The 23,974-nt window shown below is 41.9% G+C and overlaps 2 protein-coding genes across 3 annotated transcripts in view; both read left to right on the forward strand.

Moving 5' to 3' along the window:
* Positions 1-23,974, forward strand: part of LOC120899770 (inositol-pentakisphosphate 2-kinase) — a 119,309-nt gene that overhangs the window by 3,795 nt on the left and 91,540 nt on the right. The gene's annotated exons all lie outside the window — the stretch shown is intronic.
* On the forward strand, positions 1,784-22,661 carry LOC120899772 (maternal B9.10 protein-like). Its single transcript, XM_040305983.1, has one exon. The coding sequence runs from the start codon at positions 3,785-3,787 to the stop codon at positions 4,694-4,696; it is 912 nt and encodes a 303-aa protein (XP_040161917.1). The 5' UTR covers positions 1,784-3,784; the 3' UTR covers positions 4,697-22,661.

Consider the following 23,974-nt stretch of genomic DNA (forward strand, 5'->3'; position numbering starts at 1 on the left):
TAAGAAGAATATCGAGTCTTTTTGCATTAACGTAGCGCGAATTTTTATCGGAATGAAATACAGCATTTATTCGCAGTACGCGATATTCGATATACGCGAATTTGCAGTGCGTGGTTCTTCTAAAATTCTTCTAAATGGGCGGTCCCGTAGAACAGTCGTCAACTCGAACGACTCAATAACATGCCCGTCATGGGTTCAAGCCCAGAATGGACCGTCCCCCCGTAGCAAGGATTGACTATCCGGCTGCGTGGTAATAAATTAAGTCTCGAAAGCCTGTATAAGCCGGCATGTCCGCTTAGGACGTTAAGCCAAATAGAAGAAGAAGTAGAAGAAGAAAAAACTTTAATTCAACGCTAATGTGCTTGGTCCCGTATATCGGATAATGACTGTATCGTAATTAAGCAAAATAGTTTGTAAAACGCGCGTCCTTGTTGTATGAAAAGGACTCTACACTATCGTTGAACACTTCAACGTTGTGAACAGCTGTATAATCATGTTTAAACATGACTGCACATAAATATTTTCTCTGTCTGTCAAAATAACGCTATTGAGCAGCTTTGCAAACAAAAGTGCCCGAAGACTACTTCATTTCTACGCAAAGTATGTTTTACACATATTTGCGATCAAAATATGTGCTTTAGTACGATTCCTTTGTATAATTTGTCTTATGTACAGTTCACGCGGGTTATCGAATGAGGTTTTGATGTTTTGATCGTGTAAACGTTTTGATGTGTGCTTTATTTTAACTACTTAATTTTGTCTCGGTTTATGAGTTAATTATTACATTACCAAGATTTTCATGTTGTACAAAGAAAGCTTTTAATTTAAATATAGAAAAATATCTGTTTAATAATATTTCATGTTTTTTTACTGAACACTGTTTCATCTCATGAAATTGGTTATCAAAAGTATGGGTTTTCGAGGTGTGGATTATCGAGCACGCGTTATCGAGAACCTCTAAAAACCCCTATATTTCTGCTGTTATGTATGCACCTGTAAAAATCTAACAATTTCAATTAAATTTTTTTTTAAAATTTCAGTTATGTTTTTTATCATGATGTCTAACGGTAAAACTCTCCTATATGAAGATTTTCTAAATGGTGTCTGCTAGAGAACTTTTGATTGCTCTACTTTTAAGTTAGGCCCGTGGCAGTGCCTCATCCGATGCGCATACATCGGGCGTGCTGTCAAGTCAATATTTCGATTGATAATGGGATTATTGGGATTATATAGTTTAACGTTAATACAACATAAATTGAAGATTGTTCCTATTAAACCTACACAATTATTTTGAAAGATAAAATCGGATGCGAAGATCCGAAGGAATTAAACAATTTTGATTCCGTCGTTCTACGAAATCATACGTCCGATGGAACTGTAATTTGTCACAGTGAATTTCAAACCCTTTTTTAAATACAGTACAATGTCGATTGTCCGGAGACGGATTAATGTTTTATTTTATGTTTAGAGCCAATATGGCTTTTTTCTTGTATTTTTGCGTAAGTGTTCGGATGTAGCAACTTTATCAATTTTGGCATATGATTCTAACCGCGTTTAGAAATTATCTACGAATTCACGTTTGAAAATGCTGTCAACTGCTGTCAAAAAGTGCTTTCAGTTATTTTCTCAGCCTAAATTACGCTATGTGTAGAAGCGGCTGTGTTGCTACAACAAACGTCCACGGGCACATCGAACACGCTCCTCCGTGTGTGTGTCATGCTCGACGTTTGCCAGAGCGCCGCCGCAGCCCAAGCGACAGCTGTCAAATGCGGCTGGGGGCCATCTTGCTGCGCGTTTGCCATCGACCGTCGCATTCGAAGTTGAACCTCCGTGGAATCGAGATCGGCCAGGACGGAGTGAGCAGTTTGGGTAACGTGTCGTGCAAGAAGAGCCAAGAGTGGTGAAAGGCAGGAGTGCTAGAGAGAGAGCGAGAAGAGGAATAGAGAAGCGTTACTACCATCTGCAAGCAAGCGAGTGTGAAGAGAAAAGGAGGAGGAAGAAGCAAACAACAAGAAAACCCCGTGATTCGAAAGTTGAACGTGCTCTTATCCAACTAAACACACGCACACATAACTTGCTCCCAACCCAGGCCCAAACCAACATCGTCATCATCAGCTGCCCCCCCTCGGAGTGAACGGAAGAAGAAATTGTGCTCATTCCACGGTCTTCTTCTTCTGCCGTTTTGGCCTCTGTACAATCGAGGTTACCACACGAGGACGGTGTGTGCCAAAACGAGGTGAGGTTTTTTTCTTCGCCAAAGAGAGAGCGAGCCAGCGCGAGCGGAAAAGAAAAAGCGGAAATCGTGCGTGCGTGCGTTTATCTGTGTGTGTGTGTTTGTTACGACGTTATTTTTCTACGCCGTGACGTTGTCACTCTTGACTGTATGTGATCGATACATCCAGCAGCAGCAGTAGCAGCAGCAGCTTGCTAGCAAATCCCGTTCAATCGTGTCTAACAAAGCAACCGACGAAAAGTTGCAGCAGGAAGCGAAGCAAAAAAGAAACCTTGTGATTTTTTTTTCTTGTTCCTGCGTGTTACCAACACTCGCTCGCCCCCCACCTTCCAGCCCGTGCGCGCGTCATCAAGGCAGGCAAAAACGTGTTACAAAGCAGGCGCAGCTGCCGCCGTGTATGTGTGTACGTGTGTGTGTGTGTGGTTAGCAAATCAACCAATAGAGAGAGTGGCGAAGCGCACCAATACTACCTGGATCTCACGTACAGTACAGTACGCAACAGCGAAATTTGCCCTTCTATTTTTTCGCCGTACCTGTGTGTGTGTATCGGTCGTGCGTGTGTGTGTGTGCGCGTTTCGTTTTTGCAACATCATCATCAGTAAAGCAGAGAAACGAGCAGCTTCAGCAGCAGCAGCAGCTTTTATATTTCCCTGTGTGAACGTGTGTACACAATCGAAGTGCGTACACGTACGTACGCGTAAATGAGTCTGTGTGCGTTTGTGTTATAATCCATTTCGATTGCTTTTTCGCCGTAAAAGTGCAAAAGTTGCGTGCGTGCGTGTGTGTGTGCGTTGTACGTCGAGCGACGACGACCATCTTTGCCAAGCGCTTTTCGATACGGGCCTGCAGCTGTGTGCGTGCGTGCCTGCCCTGGGTGCTGCGTAACCAACACGGACAGAACCGGAGTGTGCGTTATAGCTAGTGACGAAAGCATTTACCCCCGTTGTGCGTGTGTGTGCGTTTGTGTGTGTGTGTGCTGCGTACGTGTGTTTGACGAAGCAGGAAGCGCTGTAATCCCCCAAACACACATCCACACACACAGCTAATACCTGAAAGCGTTACCAACACAGCTACACGTTGCCCTTGTTCAGCCCTGGGCTTGAGCTACACAAACGCAGCTTTTTGGAAGCAGCAGACGACCAGCCGAGACGTGTGCGTGCACACGAAAACATCCCGTGCCTGTGAAGTGTGTGTTTGCGTTTTCGTGTATGCTTCAAGGATTAGTACAGTTGTGCCCGAGTTGTGTGCCACGTTAGAGAGACCCCCAGACCACCAGGGTCGATTGTGCTCTATCGCGTCCGCGTTGGTGTGCGTACACAATAGCGCACCCCAGTCAACCCCACCACCACCCCTCCCCGTTTCGTTGTTGCCCGGGCTCACAGCTCTGAATGTACGCATCAGCACCGTGTCCGTACGCGCACAAGGTGTTAACGAACGCAGCAACCACTCGCCAGCAGTTGAAGGACATTGCGGAGCGAACCGCCGTACCGTTAGCAACATCCACACAGTGACATCCCACCACCACCACCCACCAACCACCACCGTGCGAACATGAGGATAGAGGTGAATTCGGCCGCCGACTTTCTGATGAACCTGCTGCGGGTTCGGAAGGCGAACCAGCTGTCGGAGAGCCAGCTGCAGCACTTCAAGGGCTCGCTGGAACAGATACTGACGCGCCATTTCCAGTGCCACTGGTACCCGGACGTGCCGACCAAGGGTTCCGGCTTCCGCTGTCTGCGGATCAACGGCAAGATGGATCCGATCATCGAGAAGGCGGGCCACGCGGTCGGGCTGAACACGGTCGTGCTGCGGAAGCTGCTCCCGCTGGAGCTGACGATCTGGATCGATCCGGACGAGGTGTCGTACCGGATCGGGGAGAACGGGACGATCTGCGTGCTGTACGATACGGCCCAGAGCCGGGCCAGCCCCTCGTCCGACCTGGACTCGACCGGCAGCAGTAGCGGGATGGCGTGCGACGAGTTCATCATGGAGCGGGTCGGCCGGCTCGACCTGTCCGTGTCGTCGGTGGACAGCGGCAACGGTAGCGGTGGCGGCGGTGCCATGATGGTCGACTACCACCTGGAGCAGCACAGCGTCAGCACCAAGTCGCACCAGCAGCAGCACCAGCACCAGCACCACAACAAGTACAATCACAACAACAACCAATCGAACAACAACCACCATCAGCAGCATCATTACGCGAAGCAGCGCCACAGCAACAGCATGAGCTCGTCGTCCAGCGGACAGACCAGCCCACCGCTGAGCCCACCGTACGGTGCTGCCGCCGGCGGTTTCCTCAACCACCAGCAAAATCTCGCCAGATACCAGCAGCAGCAGCATCCCCATGGACCGCACCAGCAGCAGCAGCAGCACGGTGGCAACAACTTTTACCCATCCCAGCCCCAGCAGTACTTCCCCTGGGACAACCAGTTCGTCAACAACAAGGTGCGCACCCAATGTTAAGCCAGTCGACGGGTGTGAAGCAGGAGGTTAGGAGAAGGAGAGCTGCGAGGCGCGCGTATCTTTCGCGCTTTCTCACACCGAAGCGTGGCGCTCTCTCCCTCGGACCCGACGCAGCAGCAGAAGCAGCAGTGGAGAAGGGCGCGGCGGAATGTGATCGATCAACAGTGTGTGTGTATGCCCTGTTGTAATATGGCGGGGGCCGAAAGTGGTTCAAGTTGTAAATTGATTTTGCGATAGAGAGAGAGAAAGGGTGAGAGAGGGAAAAAAGAAAACATGGAAGCTTAATAATGCTGGCAAAGCTGAAGAAGAAGAAAATCGGAGAGCACCACCCCGAAGCTGTCCTTAGAAGACGTGTGGTTGTATGTGTGTATGAATGTGTGTGTGATCCTGCCCGGTCTTCTCGCGTACGTATGTCCCTTTGGTGGTGCGTATTTTGTTGTGCGTACGTGTGTGTCCTCTTCTGTTGCGTTGCGTGCGCGTCGATCGTGTTGTGTGAGTGAGAGGCAAGAAGAGTCAAACAAAGGGGGGCGGCGGCAGAAGAACAACAGGATCCAAAAGTAGTGTAACCACCACCAATCTCTACATAATACCACCCCCACCTGTGTGTACAAATGCAAGCAAACAAAAGAAGAGGAAGAAGAAGAAAGTGCGTCTGTGTGTCCTGTGTGTGTACAAAGAGAATATCCATTGTGCGTTGCTTTCTGTTTGTGTGTGTACACGGAAGAAAATTGTGAATGCAGCCACATTGATGCAAACACACACACACACACGAGCGCCCCAAACACACATACACACACACAGGCGCAAAATCTCCAGCAGTCGACGACAACACCACCCCACATTGAAGCAGGCGTTGAAGTCTGTTTTTCCCCAAATTGCCATCATCAAACAAAGAAATGCGCGTGTCTGTATTGTAGTGTGTGAGCGCATGTTGCGTCGGTGTGTGTGTGTGTGGGTGTGTGTGTATGTAAAAAATCCTGGAATGGGGCTGCTGTGTAACGTGCGTGTGATAAGAGCTAGAAGGGAAAAGATCCGGAATGAACGAGCGGAAGCAGCGGAGAGAGATGGAGAGAGAGAGAGAGAGAGAGTTCCTACATGATATATAATTGTTTTTTAAATAAGGCGACATGTTTTGTGTGATGAGTGAACGCGCGGGTACCTTATCGAATAGTTGTAGTAGTAGTAGTGGTAGAGAGAGATAGAGAGAAAGCGACACACAAAGCAACCCGCACCGCCACACCACGTACACGCACAGACGACGTACAACCGAACAGTGCAAAATACACCCATTGTTTTGGGAACAATAGATCTTCGAGTGATCCAGAAGAGGAAGGCGCACGAGCACGCACGCACACTCACACACACTGTGAGAGAAGGAAGCTGTGTGTGTGTGTGCAAATGACGACGAGTGAAGAAGGAGCAAGAGCGAGAGAGAGAGAGAGAGAGAGAGAGAGGGAGCGAAACGGATGATCTTCAGCAACTAGCGCCGCGCGCTCGACATCGTTTACTTTGATGCCCGCCGCGTGTGATTAACCTCCTTGTTTTTTTTTAAATGTTGTTATTCTCCAAAAAAGAAAACACCCCTCCCCCTCCCACCCCCCTGTACTACATGACCCCGTCACACTACCACCCTCCCTACACACTACCCCGCCGCATCCATCACAATCATCTGCTGCTGCGCGGGGGTTGAAGGAGAGAGCATTAAAGTGGTGTGGAGAGCAATAGGATATAAGAAGAGGAAGAAGAAGAAGCGAGAGAGCATGTGTGTGTGTGAGAAAGCGAGGAAGAAGGAGGTGGTGTGTTGTGCGACGCATTTCAATTGTGATCAATATTAATTTCAAAACAAATATGCACACACACACTCACTCACACACACACACACACATATACGCGTGTGCGAAAGATAAACCGTCTTTAATAATATACCAGTAGGCAGCGGAAGAGAAAGATGTGCAGAAAATCGAGTCATCAATATAACAGAACAAGAAGAGAAAGAAGAAGCGTATACACATGCACACACAAGAAGAAACATCACTCTTGGTGTGGTGTGTATTTGTAAAAGTGTGCGCGCGTGCGACAAAAAATGAAAAATTGAAAATATGAATTGGTAAAGAGAAGAAAAGCGTTTGAGTAAGAGCAGGAACAGGAGAAGAGTACAAGCAAAAGAAAACACAAGTGAGCGAAAATGAAAGAAAAAAAAGAAGAAAAAGAAAACAACAACTATGAACAAAAAAAAAACTGCAACAAAACAACAAGAAACGAAACGTAAAAATGTAAAATCCCCCTCCCAATATTATGATGATGATGATGAGGATGATGCGTGTGTGATTCGCTCGTGACTGCATGAAAGCTACATTTGTAAGAGCGTTTGAAAAGTAGAAGGCAAAAGTCATATGGTGTATGTGTATGTGTATGAGAGAGAGAGAGAGAAGGAGAGAAAGGAAGAGGAATGTGAAGACCAACTCTCGCCCTAACCCGGCTAAAGTATAAAATATAGTTTGTAAAGAAGAGCAAACACAGCAGGCAGAAACAACAACAAAACAACAAAACCACCACCCCGTTAAACGATACTACTTTTTTTTGGATATACTTTACTCCTTTTTTTTTCGCGCGCGATATGTGTTTGTATGAGTTTTTAAAAGATTGTTGAAATTAAAGAAAAGAAGCTAAAGTAACTTCGCATGCGCGTGGGGCGACACATGCTACACGGAGTTGTGTCGTGCCGTAGTGAAGCAGTAGAGATAGCGGAGAGAGAGAGGGAAGAAGGAAGGGAGCCCATAGAAGGAGGCCCTCCATTTTTCCGGGGAACAAAACAAACACCTAAACTCACCAACCAGTCCAAAATAATTACTTTAGTAAGAGAGCGTGTGTGTAATAGTGATTTGCAATTTTTGTGTATAAAAAAACAAACAAACGAAACAAAAACAAAACAACTGATGCCAGATTTCTGTTCTTTTGTGTATTACACTTTTAATATATCCTATCCGGGTTTTGCATTTCCCGAACCGCCCGCTAAACCCCTCTCCTTTTGTCGGTACGTGGAAGATGTTTTTTTCCGGGTGTTGGTGTGATTTTCGGTCGATGCGAGACAGTGTTTGTCGAGTCTTTTTTGTTTGTGTTGGCTTGCGAGGAGGACGAGGACGTCTTGTTTCTTCTTTCGCAACATCTTGAAAATGGAAACAAAAATCATGTTGTAAGTCGCTCAAAAACTGACGATTTGCTGATTTGCGTGTCACTATTTTTGGGCGGTACGAGAGAGAGAGAGAGAGAGAGAGTCCTTTATTTCCACTGCCGCGGAAAAGTATGATAAACTGTAGTACAAAAACGCCTCGGAAGGAATCGCACTATGGGCGGCATTCCCGATTTTATACAACAACAACAAAAAAGGAGAAAAACGCTTTCAACGAACGGCCAAAAGGAGAAGCCAAGTGGGCGGCGGAGATCGAAGAGTGATAGATGTGATAGATAGAGAGAGAGATGATGGAGAGACGAATGATGATTTGTCCCCCTTGATAGCGAGTAAGCTGTGCGAGAAGCGAGTGAATCCAGGGCGGGAAAGTGAGGAGGAGAGGGACGATTAGTTTAGATTAAACGTTTGTGTTTTCCTTAGTTTTTTTTTCCTTTTTTAAAGTGTAAGGTCCCATTTCTTCCACCCTCTTCTAATTGTCCACCCACACGACACGAAAGACCCACCCGACCCGACCCGACCGCCTGCTACTGTTGTCCCCTTATCTGTGAAAGAGTTTCCCCATTTTCGTGGGAACCGATTTGAGTATAAGTGTGTGTTTGTGTGTGGGGGGTGTGAAAGGAGGTAGGGAGGGTGGGAGTTTGTATGGGGTCGGGAAGGAGAAAGAGCAGGGTAGAGAAGGGGGGTGATAAGGCGCGCATTCAACAGTCACCAGCAGCGGTAGGAGCAGCGCTGGGGTGGCATTGAGAGAAAAATGGCGACGAACTACATATTAGGGTGTAAGAAGCGAAGGGCAGCGAAGAAGAAGCAGAAGGGAGCTAAGGAGGAGAAGGAATCGATTGTTTATAAAAAAAAAAACTATATATGTATACATACGATGAAAAAAAGGAACACTACTTTATATATATATTTGCTTATAATTATTTTGCTGTAACAATTTTCGAATCAAAGAAGAAAAGAAAATAACATCTACACTTGCATTAAAAAAACTTAAAAAAATCAGGCTTCTTTTTTGTTTGTTTTCTTTCCACTTATCCGTTTTATGTTTTTTTTCTCCATCGTGTCAGGTTCGATCATCGTCACTTCAAGCCGCGGGGCCGTACGAGCACCCCCATTCGCTTTCTTGATTTTTCGCCTCTTTTTTCGTTCCGTGTTCGTTTTTCTTCTCCTCCGCTTCGATCGACTCTTCCAGCAGGGCCCACACAATACTGCTGGCTTCAGTGGCCATCTTTATCCGCCTCAGCGTTGTCCGCACGTGCTGTCCTCTTGGTGTGGTGCAAGGAACAGGGAAGAAGCAGGATGAAATGGGGCTTGTTTATTAAAGAAAAAAACATAGTTAAAACGAAACCATATTAATCTTAATTTTGGGAGCGGGATTTATTGGAACCCCTCTTGCAGGGAGGAAATATGCATGCGGGGGAAAACGGGGGAAAGGCAAATTTGCTACACGTGGAACTAATGGTAAAAATGGGGTTTGTGTTTTTGTGTTCGTTTTCCTTTCCTCAATGTGTCCTATCTTCGTATAGGAAGCTTCCATAGTATTTTGAGATTCTTCCATAAGTTCAATAATGTTCAAGGCTTGCCAATTGTTATGGAACATAATCCTAAATTTGATTGGCTTTAGAGGTCGTCCTTCAGAAGATTCATTTGTGAGAACATTCAGTTTCAAATACTTGATTAGACCTTTTTAAATAAGTAAACTTATAAGCATATGAGGATCATTTTGACGTATTTAGTACACTGAATTGATTATGTTGTACTATCATTTACTTTTGCTTCAATGTCACAACCAGTAATGGTTCAAAATTGTTAAGAAATACTTTTAATCACGAAGAACCTGGGAATGAATTGAAAAATAAATTGTTGGAAAAATATGAAAACGCTTTAGGACGAAAGAGCCTAGCGTGAATGATTCTTGAAACCGCCCCGAAGGTTGCAATCAAATCAAATCTTTCCAGTCATCTTAGCTAGTCAGGAACTTCGGTTGGAGTAGTAATGCGATCATCGAGCATTGTTCGGCGATCATTTCTTGTCTATCATGCTCACGATTTGGAGCCTTTTTGAGAAGAGAATATCTTGGGATTTCGTTCAAACGCGATAGCTCTGGGACGATATTAAAATCAAGTTTTCTTTCTGGCGAATTGAGACATTGCACCCTGAAGGAATGAAGGGAAAACTGGTTCAATTTTGATGAAGGCTTTTCGAGGCGAGAAACAAATGTGTAACGCCGCAGCTTTTTATTCCTCCATTTGAGCCACAACCACAGTCGAAAGTGTGGTAGCATCGGTGTGCCTCCTTTGTATGGAATTTTCACACAGCGCATTTTCTCGCATTTTGCTGTGCATCTGCATGTGTGTGTGTGTGTAGGGTTGCATTTTTCCCATTTTCCAACAATAGGCAGATGATGCGTTTGTGTGTGCAACGTGTGCCATCAGCACAACACCCCGAGCACATTTCCCACACCAATGCCTCCTGCGCCACCAACAAACACGCACCTGCACACACACACACATACACATACACCCATTGCATTGAGTGAGTCACGTAGGCTTCTCCAAAGCACAACACACACAACACACAGACACAGAGGGCCGTTTTAAAAATAGCCCACGCAAAAGACAAAGGGCTTGGAAATCGTGGTGGCCTCCCCCCTTGCACGCGAGACCGTGTGTTGGTTGGGTGGTGGCATTGGTGGCGCAGGGGGCGGCCTGTGTGTTGTTTCCAGTGGCGAACAAGGTTTTCCACTCTCTCCCCCCCTCCCCCCCCCTCTCTACAGAAAAACGAAGGGCGACTGTGTGCATACAGAGTCCTCCCCGCGCGGGTGTGTGCGCCCAACGACGCAATAAAAGCGCGTACATACACACACACGTACACTGCAATCGCTTGTGGTTGAGAGGGTTGAAAATTTGCCAAAAAAAGGCACCCCTCTTTTCGCGACTGTCTGTGTGTGTGTGTCTGTGTAGACTACGTAGACAGGCAACAACAAGGGTGTCTAGATTGATCTAGGCCCTATGATTCTTTTTTTTTTGGTTTCGCTTTGCTGTCATCGCTTGCCATGATACCGTTGTTGCTGATTAAATAGAGCACACACAGAGCCACACACACACACAATGTACTGTCGTTAGGGGTGCGAGAAGCGTGTACTGCTGCTGCTAGATGATGATAATGATGAAGATTAGATGCTGCTGCCGACTCTTCCTCGGCATCGCATGCAGAAAAAAGCCGTTTTTTGTTTGGTTTCGAGTCTATGCTCGTGTGTTTGTGTGTGCACTAGTAGCTATGTGAGAGTGTGCTACGTGACTGAACGCACAGCCGCGTAGCTAGCACACGCACACACACTCGCATCCCATCTATGCTGGCTGGGTTTGCTCCCCGTATGCATGGCAACAAACAACATGAACGCATCATGATGTTCTTCAAAATGGCTGGTCGCTATGTGCTGCCCCCAGGCCCTCGGGGAAAGGCGGTGAAGGGGTTTTTGTTTATTTAATTTTTTTTATTCAAAGCTATTCGGAGCTTTTGATTCGTTGGAGTTGGGGGGGGGGGGGGAATTAAGGGACATCAAATTTTCCAACCACACATGGATGTGGTTTTCAACAAATTGGGCATTCTTTGTGCATCACACTCCTTACTTTGGATCCCATGTATTAAGATTTGGAATCCAGTGTGGCCACAAACGTTTTTTTGTCTTAACACAGCCTTTTTTATTTAAAAAATCTTTACATTTTTTGTATGCAATTGGTTTTTTTTTTGCAAAATTACCAACGAAGAATTGCCGTGAATGCTGTAAGTAGCAAATGCTGAACATCCTCGCGCAAAGCGTTCGAAAGAGGCATCTTGTTGCAGTTTGCTTTGGACAGTGGTAGTACGGACGAGGGGGTGTAATTCTTCTCTCCTCAATGGAGGAATACAACAAACAACAACAAAAACAACAACGTAGTACAAGAAACGTTTCTCTAATTTAGTGACTGCCATCATCGTGTAAAAAACAAGAAAAGAAACAGATAATCCTAAAGACACGAACAAAGACGACAAGCAGAGGTGATGGCTGTTCCATGGTGTCCTCCAAGGATTTACAAATTCTGCCGTTAGTATCGTGAACGTTTTGGTAAGCTCTCGCCCTACGCTTGCCTGCACCATGCGTATGTGGGTTTGCTATTGTGGGTGTGTATATTTGTAGCAGATTTTTTTTTTTACATTTTTGTACATATAACACTACACTACCGATGCAAAACAGAAGTCTGTTGTTTTCCCAGCTTGTTGGGAAAGGGGGTGATCGGGGAATGAGGCGGTCTATGTCAATGATTCCCTTTTTGAAGGGAGAAGCAAGTGTTAAAGTTGCAATAAATGTTTATCTAAAGCCTCAAAAACTGATAATTGTTCAATCAGAGTTTGCTGAAGCATTTATTATACTTCGTCTTCTTTGTGTGCTTTTTACATCAAACTACCACCACACCGGCACTGCGATGGACAATTCCACCTCCATGATCGACGTCCAAGGGATTGCCTTGAATGTATCTTCCTGTGATCTTACTGCCGCGGCTCTGCAAACGGATAGTAACCTCTAAATGTATGCTTTACTCATTTGCAATATATATATATGCGACCAGTTTTGGGGCTCGTGTGTGCAGTCGCCACCGAAGTCGAGTCAAAAAAACCCTCCCACTACATCCTTAGTCCTAGTTAGTGCGGCAGGGGGGGCACAGAATGAAGCAAGATTCAATAACTTTTTAACGATCTGTGATTTCGGGACATAATGAAGAAGCTCTGTACTTCTTCCTCGTGTCTGTCGCTATTGCTATTTAGCCAATGTCTTGGATTGTTTCTAGTCTTGTTAAAACTGGAATTGCGTATGTGCTGGTGGGTGCTGGGGAGGTACGATTCTTAAACCTGTGGTGGATTGTCAATGCACAACGAATGCAATAAACGTATACGTTCATGTAACGCTATGAATTTTGGGTTCTAAGACCGCCGAGTTTGAATTTTTCAAGATAATTGCTTCCTACAATGTTCTCAACTTCTTAACTATGTGCATGAAGAATAAGCAACGGTTAGAAAGATAGGGAAAGATTGGGCTGTTTCATAATAAAAGAAAAAGACATTTCCTCTCTTCCCCAAAAGGCGATTATTAAATTATTATGGACTTAAAAAAGGGGAAACAAGTTAGCGAAGAGTAGTAATTTAGGCACCTGATCGAACAGTTGTTGTGATTTAATAATGCAAATCAAACAAACTAGGAACCAAGCTGGTCAAGTTAGAGTAAACGTAACTCTTTGTAGGAAAAAAGAAGGAAAAGAAAACAATCTAAAAGAAAAATAAGAATGGTAATACAATCGAAAACAAACACAGGGATATATTGTTTATTCTTTTTTGGTTGTTGTTGGTCTAAGGTGCGACTAAGTGTGATACTGTCGCTTCCTTCACAAAACACACATACACACACGCAAGGGATATGATCAATGGAGCGCTTAATGAAATATATTTGAATGTGATAATAAATATTTTTATATAAAACCAACCAGGTACAAATGTGAAGGCGAGAGAACAAGAGATAGAGAGAGAGAGGCTTTTTAACAAATGGCTGGAACACACTATGGATTATAGATGGAAAAAAGGGAAAATATTAACAAAACGAGACAACCTGCGAGAGTCGCTTTTAAGGCACGCACACAACTAAGCCCATAAGTTATTTGCTTTTTGTTGTTGTTGTAAGAAAACAAACCCAAAAGAGATACAAACAAAGCGGAACAGATAACAACAGGAAAATCAAATCACCAAAATCACGCAACCACAAAACAAAGTTTCAGATTCGTTTGAAGTAATCCATACACATGCAGACGAGCGAAAACTGACACACAACTCGAGCAGAAAACACAAACAAAACAGTCAAAAACAAAGAAAACCACAACAATTCTTCTCCACCAGGCAAAATCACAAACTAAATATAAACAAACACGATAAAGCAAGTAATAAGCCACAGAACAAGTCAATGGAAAGCAAACAACAAAACAACTTGAAAAAAACAAGAGTCCTCATTCTGTTTGCAGGCTGGACTGCGGAAAGCTGCAGATTGCTACAGGGTGATAGCGTGAAATGTGCTTATGATTTTGTTACGAAACGAAAAAGGGGACGATCGAACGCGCGCGGGTGTCGTCGTCTCTCCAATCTCAATTGTGATCTAATGACAAAAACAAAACCAACAAGATGTTGAAACGATTTTAACTGACGGTTATGTCCTTTTAAACGATTCAATTAACAGTCTATAGCACGGAAGTTTTTCGGCTGCAAAAACAAAGAAAAGAGCGAAGAAAGAAGACAACATTAGGCAAACGATTATGGATATGGCTCTTTTAGTCTAAGGTGTGTATAAAAAGAGGTACTATCACATTCATAGATATTAATTACGACAGCAGAAAATCTCACTCTAGAAATCATATGCGTTGCGCGCGGGTATAGAGGGTAGCAACAGTGGGTGAAGACAACCTGAAGTTTGAGAGCACTGTGCAATAATCTGTGTGTTGCATTTGCTGTGCCAGGAGGAGGAGGAGGGCCAGTATCGTACGAACTCGCAAAGCTTCACCATCAGTTTGGTGTGGATGATCATGATGATGGTAACACAATTGATAGTATGTAAAAGGCCACAGAAATACACAAAAATCATTACCACTCATCCCTTAACATCCCTTGGTGCCAATGAGAAAATAGAACGATAAACGAAACACGTTCAAATAAAAGTTTTTAAGCAAAACAAAAACTTTACAAAACAAAGGCTGTTGCATGTGGAGCAAAACACGTCCGCCGGAGGTTTTGGAGGAGTAGTTTAAGACGTTTCTCTGTGATTGCAGCCTTGTTCTCATTCCTTTTTGTGCTAGGTGAATAAGATCGGCAATTTCGAAAATAAGAAAATAGTTCCTTGTTTGTTCGGCGAACAAAATCGCTTCAGAGCAAATTGACGACCACACAGCAGCAACAGAAAGGCTGCAACGGGTGCAGAGAAACTGAATTGGCTCCATCTCAGATCCATCACTGATCTCCATATGATTGGCGAACCAAACGAATCGTTAAAAATCACTTGCCTCAATCGATAGTACTTTTTGCAAACAATTGTTTCAAAAACTGAATATAGAACTGTGAAGTAGGTTTCTGTTTTCAATACGATTATTGCACAAAAATAAACCGAAGACGAAGTAGAAAGGCGGTATACCCTAACGCCGTGCTTCTTCAATACTCAGCTCTATCTCGAGTGAGTTTGTGCCGATTGCGTTCTCTCGGTTTCGTTAATCTTTGCTGCGCTTTGCTTTTGCCGTTTTTAAACACTAACCTGTCGAGAATACTTTATGTAAGAAAAAGCAACAAACAGAACAATACAGAAATCAATAAGACTACAAAACCAACGTACAAATTATAGGTAGTGTGTAGTGTTGCGGGGGCTGTGAAGAAGAACACTATGCGCTGAATGGGTCATGTTTTACATTACTCTGTCGCGATAATATGCCATATTGTGTGTGGTGAGAATTTACAGCGGTAAAGTGTGGCGACTGTGGCGATACGTGGCTGCAATACATGAAGTGTGTGTAGTGTGCAAGAGATATGGCATGAGAGCTGGATTTGTGGAGGATGTTTTTAGTACATTTTTTGCAGATACTGATCGAAGATTGGGTCCAACATTTTAGTGACGAGTTTGAAGACTCGTGGGAGATTGAGACCTACCAGTGTGTTACCATCTATCTTATCAATTTTGGACTCGACACAGGCTTTAGACTTTGACTCAAGTTAAGATGTAATTGAATCTTTGGAAGATCCTGGAAAATACAGGCCTCAGATTGCTATTCTGAGTTCTCTAAAATCTGATATCTGTAGTTGAAACTTTTCTGAGGACCAAGATCATTATTGGAACACTCACGAAGTAGTTACATGAAATATCTGAGGTTTCTGGGATAACTTAAGGCCTCAGAGAGATACATTCAACGTGGCAAAAGAGCTGATTGGATATCATTTTGAGGATCTTGTGTAATGTACGACCTGAATGTAAGATCTGATGTTTCTCATTGTAGACTGCGGACTCAGGCCTGCTTTGGTAGACATCTGTGTGCGTTTTGATGTCTAAGAGCCGTCTTGAAACCTCATTTCCCAAATATTCACCAGCCAGTTTGGATATCTTCACAACACACAGTGAACGTTTTATGACGCTTTGGAGCAAATCGTGTGTGTCCAATTGTCAACTGCTACTGTACTGCAAGAGCTAATGGGTAAGCCCCTTCTGTCATACACCTAGGTGGTACGATTTGCATTTAGATCTTGTTTGTGGTATCCCACGTTTTCTTTTATGTACCGTAGATTGGTGCGTCTAGGCGCCGTTTTGAAAGTTTCCTGTGTCTGACCAGCGGCAGCCACAAGAGATTGGAGAATATCTTGATTTTTTGCTTCCACCTTGTGCCCAACACCATCCGGCGTTGGACCAGAATGTCCAGCAGTAGCAGCCTGTTTTTTTTTCTTTCATTTCTTGTTTGCGCCTAAGCTGGCTGTTGTTCGGGCTCCGGCGATCTCACGCGATCGAACTTTATGATAGGCAATTTTTTTTTATCGCCCTCTCCGTCCAAACCACTTTGCGCGGGGCTCTGGAGGTTGTGGATTTGGTTTGTAGAAGAAAACAAAAAAACGGAGAAGAAGGCGGAGAAAAACAACGTAGTGGTTTTTGCACCACACCGCAGCAACCGGTTCGCGATCGCGATGTGTTGTTGTTGTGGTTTTTGTGTAAGGCGATGAGTGTGCTTCGTCAAACTCGTCGTCCCCGCTCTCTATCTTCACCGCTTCGCTGCTTTGTTGATGGTGTGCGGAGAGCGTTCCGTTTCTGTACGCATTCGCATCTTGGAAAGCCTGTTTTCTTTCTCGACTCTCCCTCAAATCGGGCACGCATCTTTGTTTTGCGAGCGCAGTAAGCAATTGGGGGTTAAGGCGCGCTGCGCCGACAGTCTTGGGCAAGATGTTGAGATCATTTGTGTCGGCCCACCGCATCAAGACTAGGCGGTCGGTGGACACGGGTAGTGCGCGGGTGTTGCGAGCTTGCGAATGCGTTCGAGCAACCGGTTTTTGGCCCCTCTGGTCGTGGTCGTGTTTGCGTTTTCTTTTACCGACAATTCCCACCCGGAGGGGAGAGAGCAGAGAGCATATGTGGTTGCGCACGACACAGAAACAGGTTTTGAAGTCGTCCAGCAGCAGCGTGCGTCTTGCGAGCGTGTCTTGTTGCTCTGTCGTGTGCGGTTGTAAGGATAACAGTGGGCTACTGTCGCCTTCTCGCGGTTGGCGATGGACTTGGAAATCATTGCCTCATAAACAGCCAGAGACATAAATTTTACGTCCTATCCTTGCCGTTTAGTGATGGACGGCACTATACTACGATTGCCGTTCATTCATGGTCCCGGGCTACGGTCATCTGTGCTTAAATACCCATGTCTGGGCGTTTCAGTGCGTTTATATTCCACGTTAAAGGACAACTTTCGATTGCACACATCATGCATGAATTGCAGCACAAACGATAACGAAAACCTTCAACACGTCCACAGCCGCTACTCATCAAAAGATGCCGCCGTTAAAAGTCGAGTCGAATAATGTACAAATTTTTAACGAAACGAAAACCACAACCGCAAACGCCCACACATACCCAACACACCGATACAAAGCAAATGGCGCGCGAACCCTTACAAACAACTAAACGACTAACCTTAAAAACAAAGAAAGATATAAGAAGCTAAACAAACGAGTTAGACAGAAACAAAACAACAAAACGGTGCAAACATTCATATAGAAAGATGTATATTTTTTTATACCAGTTAGATAAGGAAAGTGATAAACGATCGGAACAACAAGAGCAAGCCGCCACATATTCACAAAACAAACGAAGAAGTGAAAAAAAACAGAGCAGCAAAAGCCAATCCCAAATGTGTTAACAAAAAGATAGAGAAAAAGAGACAGCTGAAAAGGAAGGTGTGAAAAACACAAAACTCTAACAAAATCGATGCAACAAGAACTGTGATTGTAATACGAAACAGTGTAACGGGAGGAGAACAGCATTGCAACTAATGCACTTTACAAAACAACACCGCTGATAACGTAAGAGAACGTTAAAACCACCAAATTTTTGAAACTCTTGCTGACAAATTAAATCAGTAAAAGCGAGAGAGAGAAAGAGAGAAAGAGGGAGAACCTAAAAACTGTTGAGATTAACGAGCTCTGAGGTTCCCTGCACGCATTGTTGTTAAACTTTTAACCGGTTAACGAAAAACACAATCATTCGTAGCAGTTTACGCTGGTTTGCAAGGAGACACAACAACACGATACGAGAAGGAGAGATGGCATGTGTTATATTTTTGCAAGTTTGTTATTTAAATTATTAATGAAGCAACAATTGTACGATTGAGGGGCTTAAGCAGAGAGCGAGAGCAACATTTGAATGGTGCAGAATTTTATGTAAAAACAAACGAACAAACGATACATTGATCTAAACTGTTTACTAAAACGACAAAAATGACAAAATTTATTGTGTATGTAGCAGACGAATTGCAAGTATAATTCTTCGATTATCAGAAGACATAACATCCCCGTCACCTCCTTCCCCCAAGTTATCTATGTGTACAGTTATGTGTATAGAAATGTAAAAAAAACAACAAACAACAACATTAGCATAAATATACATTCACAAAGTGAGGAAGTGTCCGATAGGAGGTGGTGAAAAAGATACACGAAATCGCTAGAACGGCGATCGAATGAAAAAAAAACTGTGAATGTTGTAATGCAAGTATATTAGTTCAATTTTGAACTGGGCAAATTTTGGAGCCAATTTAGAGCCACAGGCCCGCTTACGTGCGCGCGTATATATGTAAAATCACAATCGATAATCACCATCAGCACTCAGATCAGCAGAAACAGGTCATCTCATTGTCATTATCACAGATGAGACAAATGGTTTGTGTACATGAGTATGTAATATGTTTGCAACAAGGAGCAGGAGACAACCGGCAAAATTCTCTCACGTTTTCGTTGGGATGATTTATGTTTGTAAAAATGACCAAATAATAACAGCAGAAGCAACAAACGGGAAGGACTCATATAGTTATTCGGGGATGATAAATGCGTCCCCCAACTTACCCCACCACCACCATGTATCTCTACGATGTCTTTTGCTATCGATATAGATGTATCTGTTTGTTTGTTTTTTTACAAAACCTTGTTTTTTGTTTCGTTGAAGTAATGTTATATTGGAAAGATTAACTTAAATCAACTAAAAGAAATGACACTTATCCTAACCTTCATTTATATTTTGCGAATATGCGTGCCAGAAACGTGTTACAACAAGCCACGTGGAAGTGTGTGCGCGCGAACGCGTGTTAGCGTTTGCCCAATTTGAAATTGATCTCGTAGAATGAACTAAGACCAGAAACATTCAGTATTGTTTTGAATTTTGTAGAAAAAGAAAACCCCAGAACGCGTGGTTAGAAAAAAAACAACTATCGTTGGCTACAAAATAAACAAAAAAAAGAAGAGAAGAATAAAAAAACAAACACATACAAATGAAAACTATAAAACAAAAACGAACGGCTGTTAAACAAAAACAAAACAAAACAAAACAAAACAAGGAAGAACTGAGTAAGCAAGTAAGGCGAGAATTTGTACAAATCAACACGAAACTAATAACGAATGCAATGGACAAACACAGTACTACGTTTAAAACCTACACCAAGAGAAGATTACAGACTCTTTGTCCACTCTACTATTCACTTTCAGTTCATCACCACCACGCCACACAAGCAAAAGTCTCACGTGTGTGTGTAATTGATCGAGCATTTATATATATACGGAAATGTAATGTGTGTAGCGTTCTGTTCTGAGGATACTTTGGAAATGTTAATAACAATGTTTATCTTTGTGTTTGGTGAGTTAAAATTTGCTGCTAAAATTGGAAAATCATGCAGAGAACAATGAAAAAAGTAAAACTGATATAAAATATACCAAATAAATCAGAAATTTTGAAGTGTTTGTTAAAGACACTTGATCAGTCTGTTATTTGCCGTTTTTGGCGAATAAACTTTCACAAAAACCACATGACAAACAAAGCGTATTGTTGTACAGCACACACACACACTTAATGTATATCCCGTAATCCATTTTCAAAAAAAGTTTACTTTTTTCGTTCGATTGTTCATGGTGTTACAATCAATCAATCATTCGTTTTCGAAATCTATTGCCACAATTATGCATCAACTTTGTCAACCGATCGCCGAGCGATCGTCATCGGTTGTTGGTGTAGTACAAAGGTGTTACGAGTACGAGGAGCAGAACGCAGAAACCCAGATTGATGATAACAAGATACTTTAAAGTGAAACATTTTTTTTATAAATAGAGCATCCTTGTACGCGTCAAAGTCTTTTTAAATGTGAAATTTAACCTTTCTATCTACCCCGCCGTGTTGTACCTTATCATTGGCAAGCAAGAAGACAAAAAAAACAATGCATTTAGCGTAAACAAAAGGAACAATTTTGAGCGGCGGGGAGAGGTAAACATACCACACGCACACATACCACGTTGTCCAAAAGTTGAAAAACATGAAAACACAAACATTGACAAATGAAAATGGAATCAAACAAATGAAATGAAAGATATGTACCAAGATAGAGCGTGGAAGCAAAAGAAAACAAAAAAGTAACAAAAACTTATTCTTATATCGATGTTAAATAATGTAAAACCTAACCTATCCAAAACAAAACAAAAACATGGCAACCGAACATGAAAACGAATCGAATTTGATGTGTAAAATGTTTGCAAGAACAGCGAATAGTGCATGTAAATTTATCCGTTTCTTTCCATTGCAATCTTAACTCACTCAACAATTAAACACACCCATACAAACAAAAATTGTAGAGTTTTCTTATCCGATGTATAAAACATAACTGTAATCGATTTGAAAAGCATTGATAAGAATTTGTACGAAATACCCCAAAAATCAAAAGGATGGAAAAAAAACTCCATCGCTTATTATCCATACACGAGACAGTGAATCGATTGAAAAAGAAAATCTCCTTACTTGAAAGTGTCGTAGTACGCCAAACAATGTTTGCGGTATGATGATAATGAAGATGATGATGTTAACGATGATGCACCAACATACGATGATAAACCCATAGCACACTGCAACCCAGACAAACATTTCATACACCATCTACTTTTACCACCCATTCCTAGTACCAGTGATAGTGGAAAGAGGAAAGAAGGGAGGAGTGAACGTAAGAGAGAGAGAGAAAGAGAGAGAGAGAGAAAGGCGATATATTCTTCAAAATGTTTGTAAATAACAATGTGGTGTGTGTCTCCCTTTAAGGGTGGGAAAGATAGCTGGGCCAGGGACAGCATAATACATAAATCGAAGTCGTTGATTATTGTGACAAGATTGAAAAGAAAAACAGAAAAAAACATACTGACAAAATAATAAAAAAAAGAAACTACGAAAAAGAATCACAACATAGAAAAACATGACGATTAAAATGGAAAAAGATAATTTGGAAACAAAGGACGCTATAACGTTTGTTGGTAATGCTAAAATTTAATTTAATATGACCAATGGTAAAAGTCGTATTTTTTTCTTTTTTTTTTGCAATAAGATCTGCATAAACGTGTCATAAATGCGCCAGTCAATGTGTTATATGCGCTTTGTTTGAGCGACCGTTCATAACCGAACGAAAGAACGACTTTCTTGATCGCGCTTGCTAAGAATAAAATAAAAACGTTCCTAAAGTACAAGCCACGCACCATACTGCGGCAACAAGCAGAAGTTGAAAAGCAACCAACATCATACACAACTACAAGCGATGCATACGGAAAGAAAGCGCATCTGCTACTACTGCAAAAATTATACTGTAACACGCGCTAATGGTGTTCAAGATCGACTATCGACACCTCGTTTCGCGCTGGTTGGTAGAACAGCGAGGAAGAAATTGATTTTTTGTGTCAATGAAAGTTTAAGCAAAGACTTTATTTCTTTAAGAAACACACATACACAATGCAAAAAAAAGAACAAAAAAGAAACAACACAAAAACACGACCCCTCCTGCAAATGGGATTGGTAAACATCATTATACGTTGGAATTAATTTGCTCTTATTTTACTAGATTTACTAGTTTTCTTATTTTTTAATTAATAAACGAAGGAGGAGAAGAAGAAAAACAACACGACTATATGCAAACCAGAAAACGGAAAGCAAAAGAAAAACACAAAAAAAAGAAACAAATGCAAAACTAAATGATGAAAATATACAAATATATATATATTACATGATAAATACGCGATGGAAAATAAAAGGGAGAAAAAGCAGACAAAAAAAAATTACAAAAAACATAACTAAAACACCCACAATCCTATTCTCCCTCATCATCATCCATCCCCTTCCCATTTCCTAAATATTGAACATAAGCATATAAATAAATATAAATATATATATATATATATATATTAAAATGATTATGAGCATGATGATAATATTTGCAAGAAGAGGAAGAAAAGAAAACGAAATAAAAAAAAATAACAGCAACTAATTGTACAGAGATTACGGCGATAACTGATGATGATAATGATAAACTGACGAAGAAGAAGAATATGACGATGATGATAATGATAATGATGATGCTAATGAAAATACACAGCATGCTGGAAAAATACAATTGAAAGTAATTAAAACCGTATATTATACATAGAAATAATAAAACTCAGCATACATTTGATGAAAAAATTAAACTACCCTTCTGTGTCATGTTTATTTTTGCCGTTCATCGAGCCCCGATCCGTTGGCGGATTATTGGGTATTACGGTGTGTTGTTGAGAAATGGTTGTTGTTTTGAAGGAACTGTTTGAGCTGAGGATGAGACGTGTGTGTCGTTTGGTTTGGCTTAAAGGTGTTTGGTTTGGAAGAATCGTTGAGTCAATAGATGGTTTATTCAGCTGCGTTTCGATTGCGAATCTAGAGGTTTCCATAGAAATGGAAGGTTATTGGCCAGGCCTGTCCTATTTGTCCTTGAATTGGGAGCAGCGCAGTTTTTTTTTTGTTGTTGTTGGGTGGAATGCTTTGTACGGTCGGATTTTTATGCGGTGTAATTTGAATAACGTTTCTCTTGGTGTGTTCGTCTCACTAAAACTTAGTTGCGTAAGTAAGTAAGTATGTAATTGAGTAATTTATAGAATTGTTTTATTACAATATTTCACACATTTTACATTGGTTCAGATCAATGGACTTCTACTGGATAACCTGATTCTTATATCGCTTTGTGCATTTGATTAAGTAGATAATTTTACATAAATGTAATAATTTGGGAAAAATTGAAAAAAAAACCCTCTGACTGTTTGTACCTTAAGGTAATCGTATGAACTAAACCTTACTCCTATTCTTACGTGTACATTATTATCTAGCTATTTACAAATGTGCCTTTTTTCGATCCGGTAATTTGTATGCTTTCGATGCGGTAATTTGTGGGCGCTAGTGCAACGTGTAAAAAATATGGCTTCAGAGTTCTCCTCATTAATATTAAATTTCCATGTTTTGCAAAAGGTTCATATTGTTTGATCCCTTTGTTGAGTTTTTTTTACAAATAGTTTTAGGATTGGAATCAGAACTACTCTTGTAGCTATTCTTGACGAATCTATCCCCACTAAATAAGAATAAGTCGTTGTAAATTATCGTTTACAATCATATTATTTGAAATAAGAAGACTCACAAGATCCAGATGCTCGAGAATGTGAGTTATTTGAATAGAAAAGTAGATATATCAACAGTTAAGCCGACTGAGTTGCAGTTACGAATACAAGTAAATATGAATTTAGTGTTTTTTTCTGTTTTTATTCAAATACAGAAAAAGACCACATTAAAACAAACATGGCATTAAAAACAAACTGTTTGTGCAATTGTTGAATCATTGAATAACCAATATTTTTATTATTTTTATTTTTATAGCTAAATATTTTTTGTTCAAAAAAGTTTGTTTGGTAAAAAAACATTTACAAAAAAGCTGTTAACACTTTGTCCCCGTTGCGTGTTTGCATTTACGTGTTCATAC

This window comes from Anopheles arabiensis, chromosome 3 (assembly GCF_016920715.1).
Source record: "Anopheles arabiensis isolate DONGOLA chromosome 3, AaraD3, whole genome shotgun sequence".
NCBI classification, from domain to species: Eukaryota; Metazoa; Arthropoda; class Insecta; order Diptera; family Culicidae; genus Anopheles; species Anopheles arabiensis.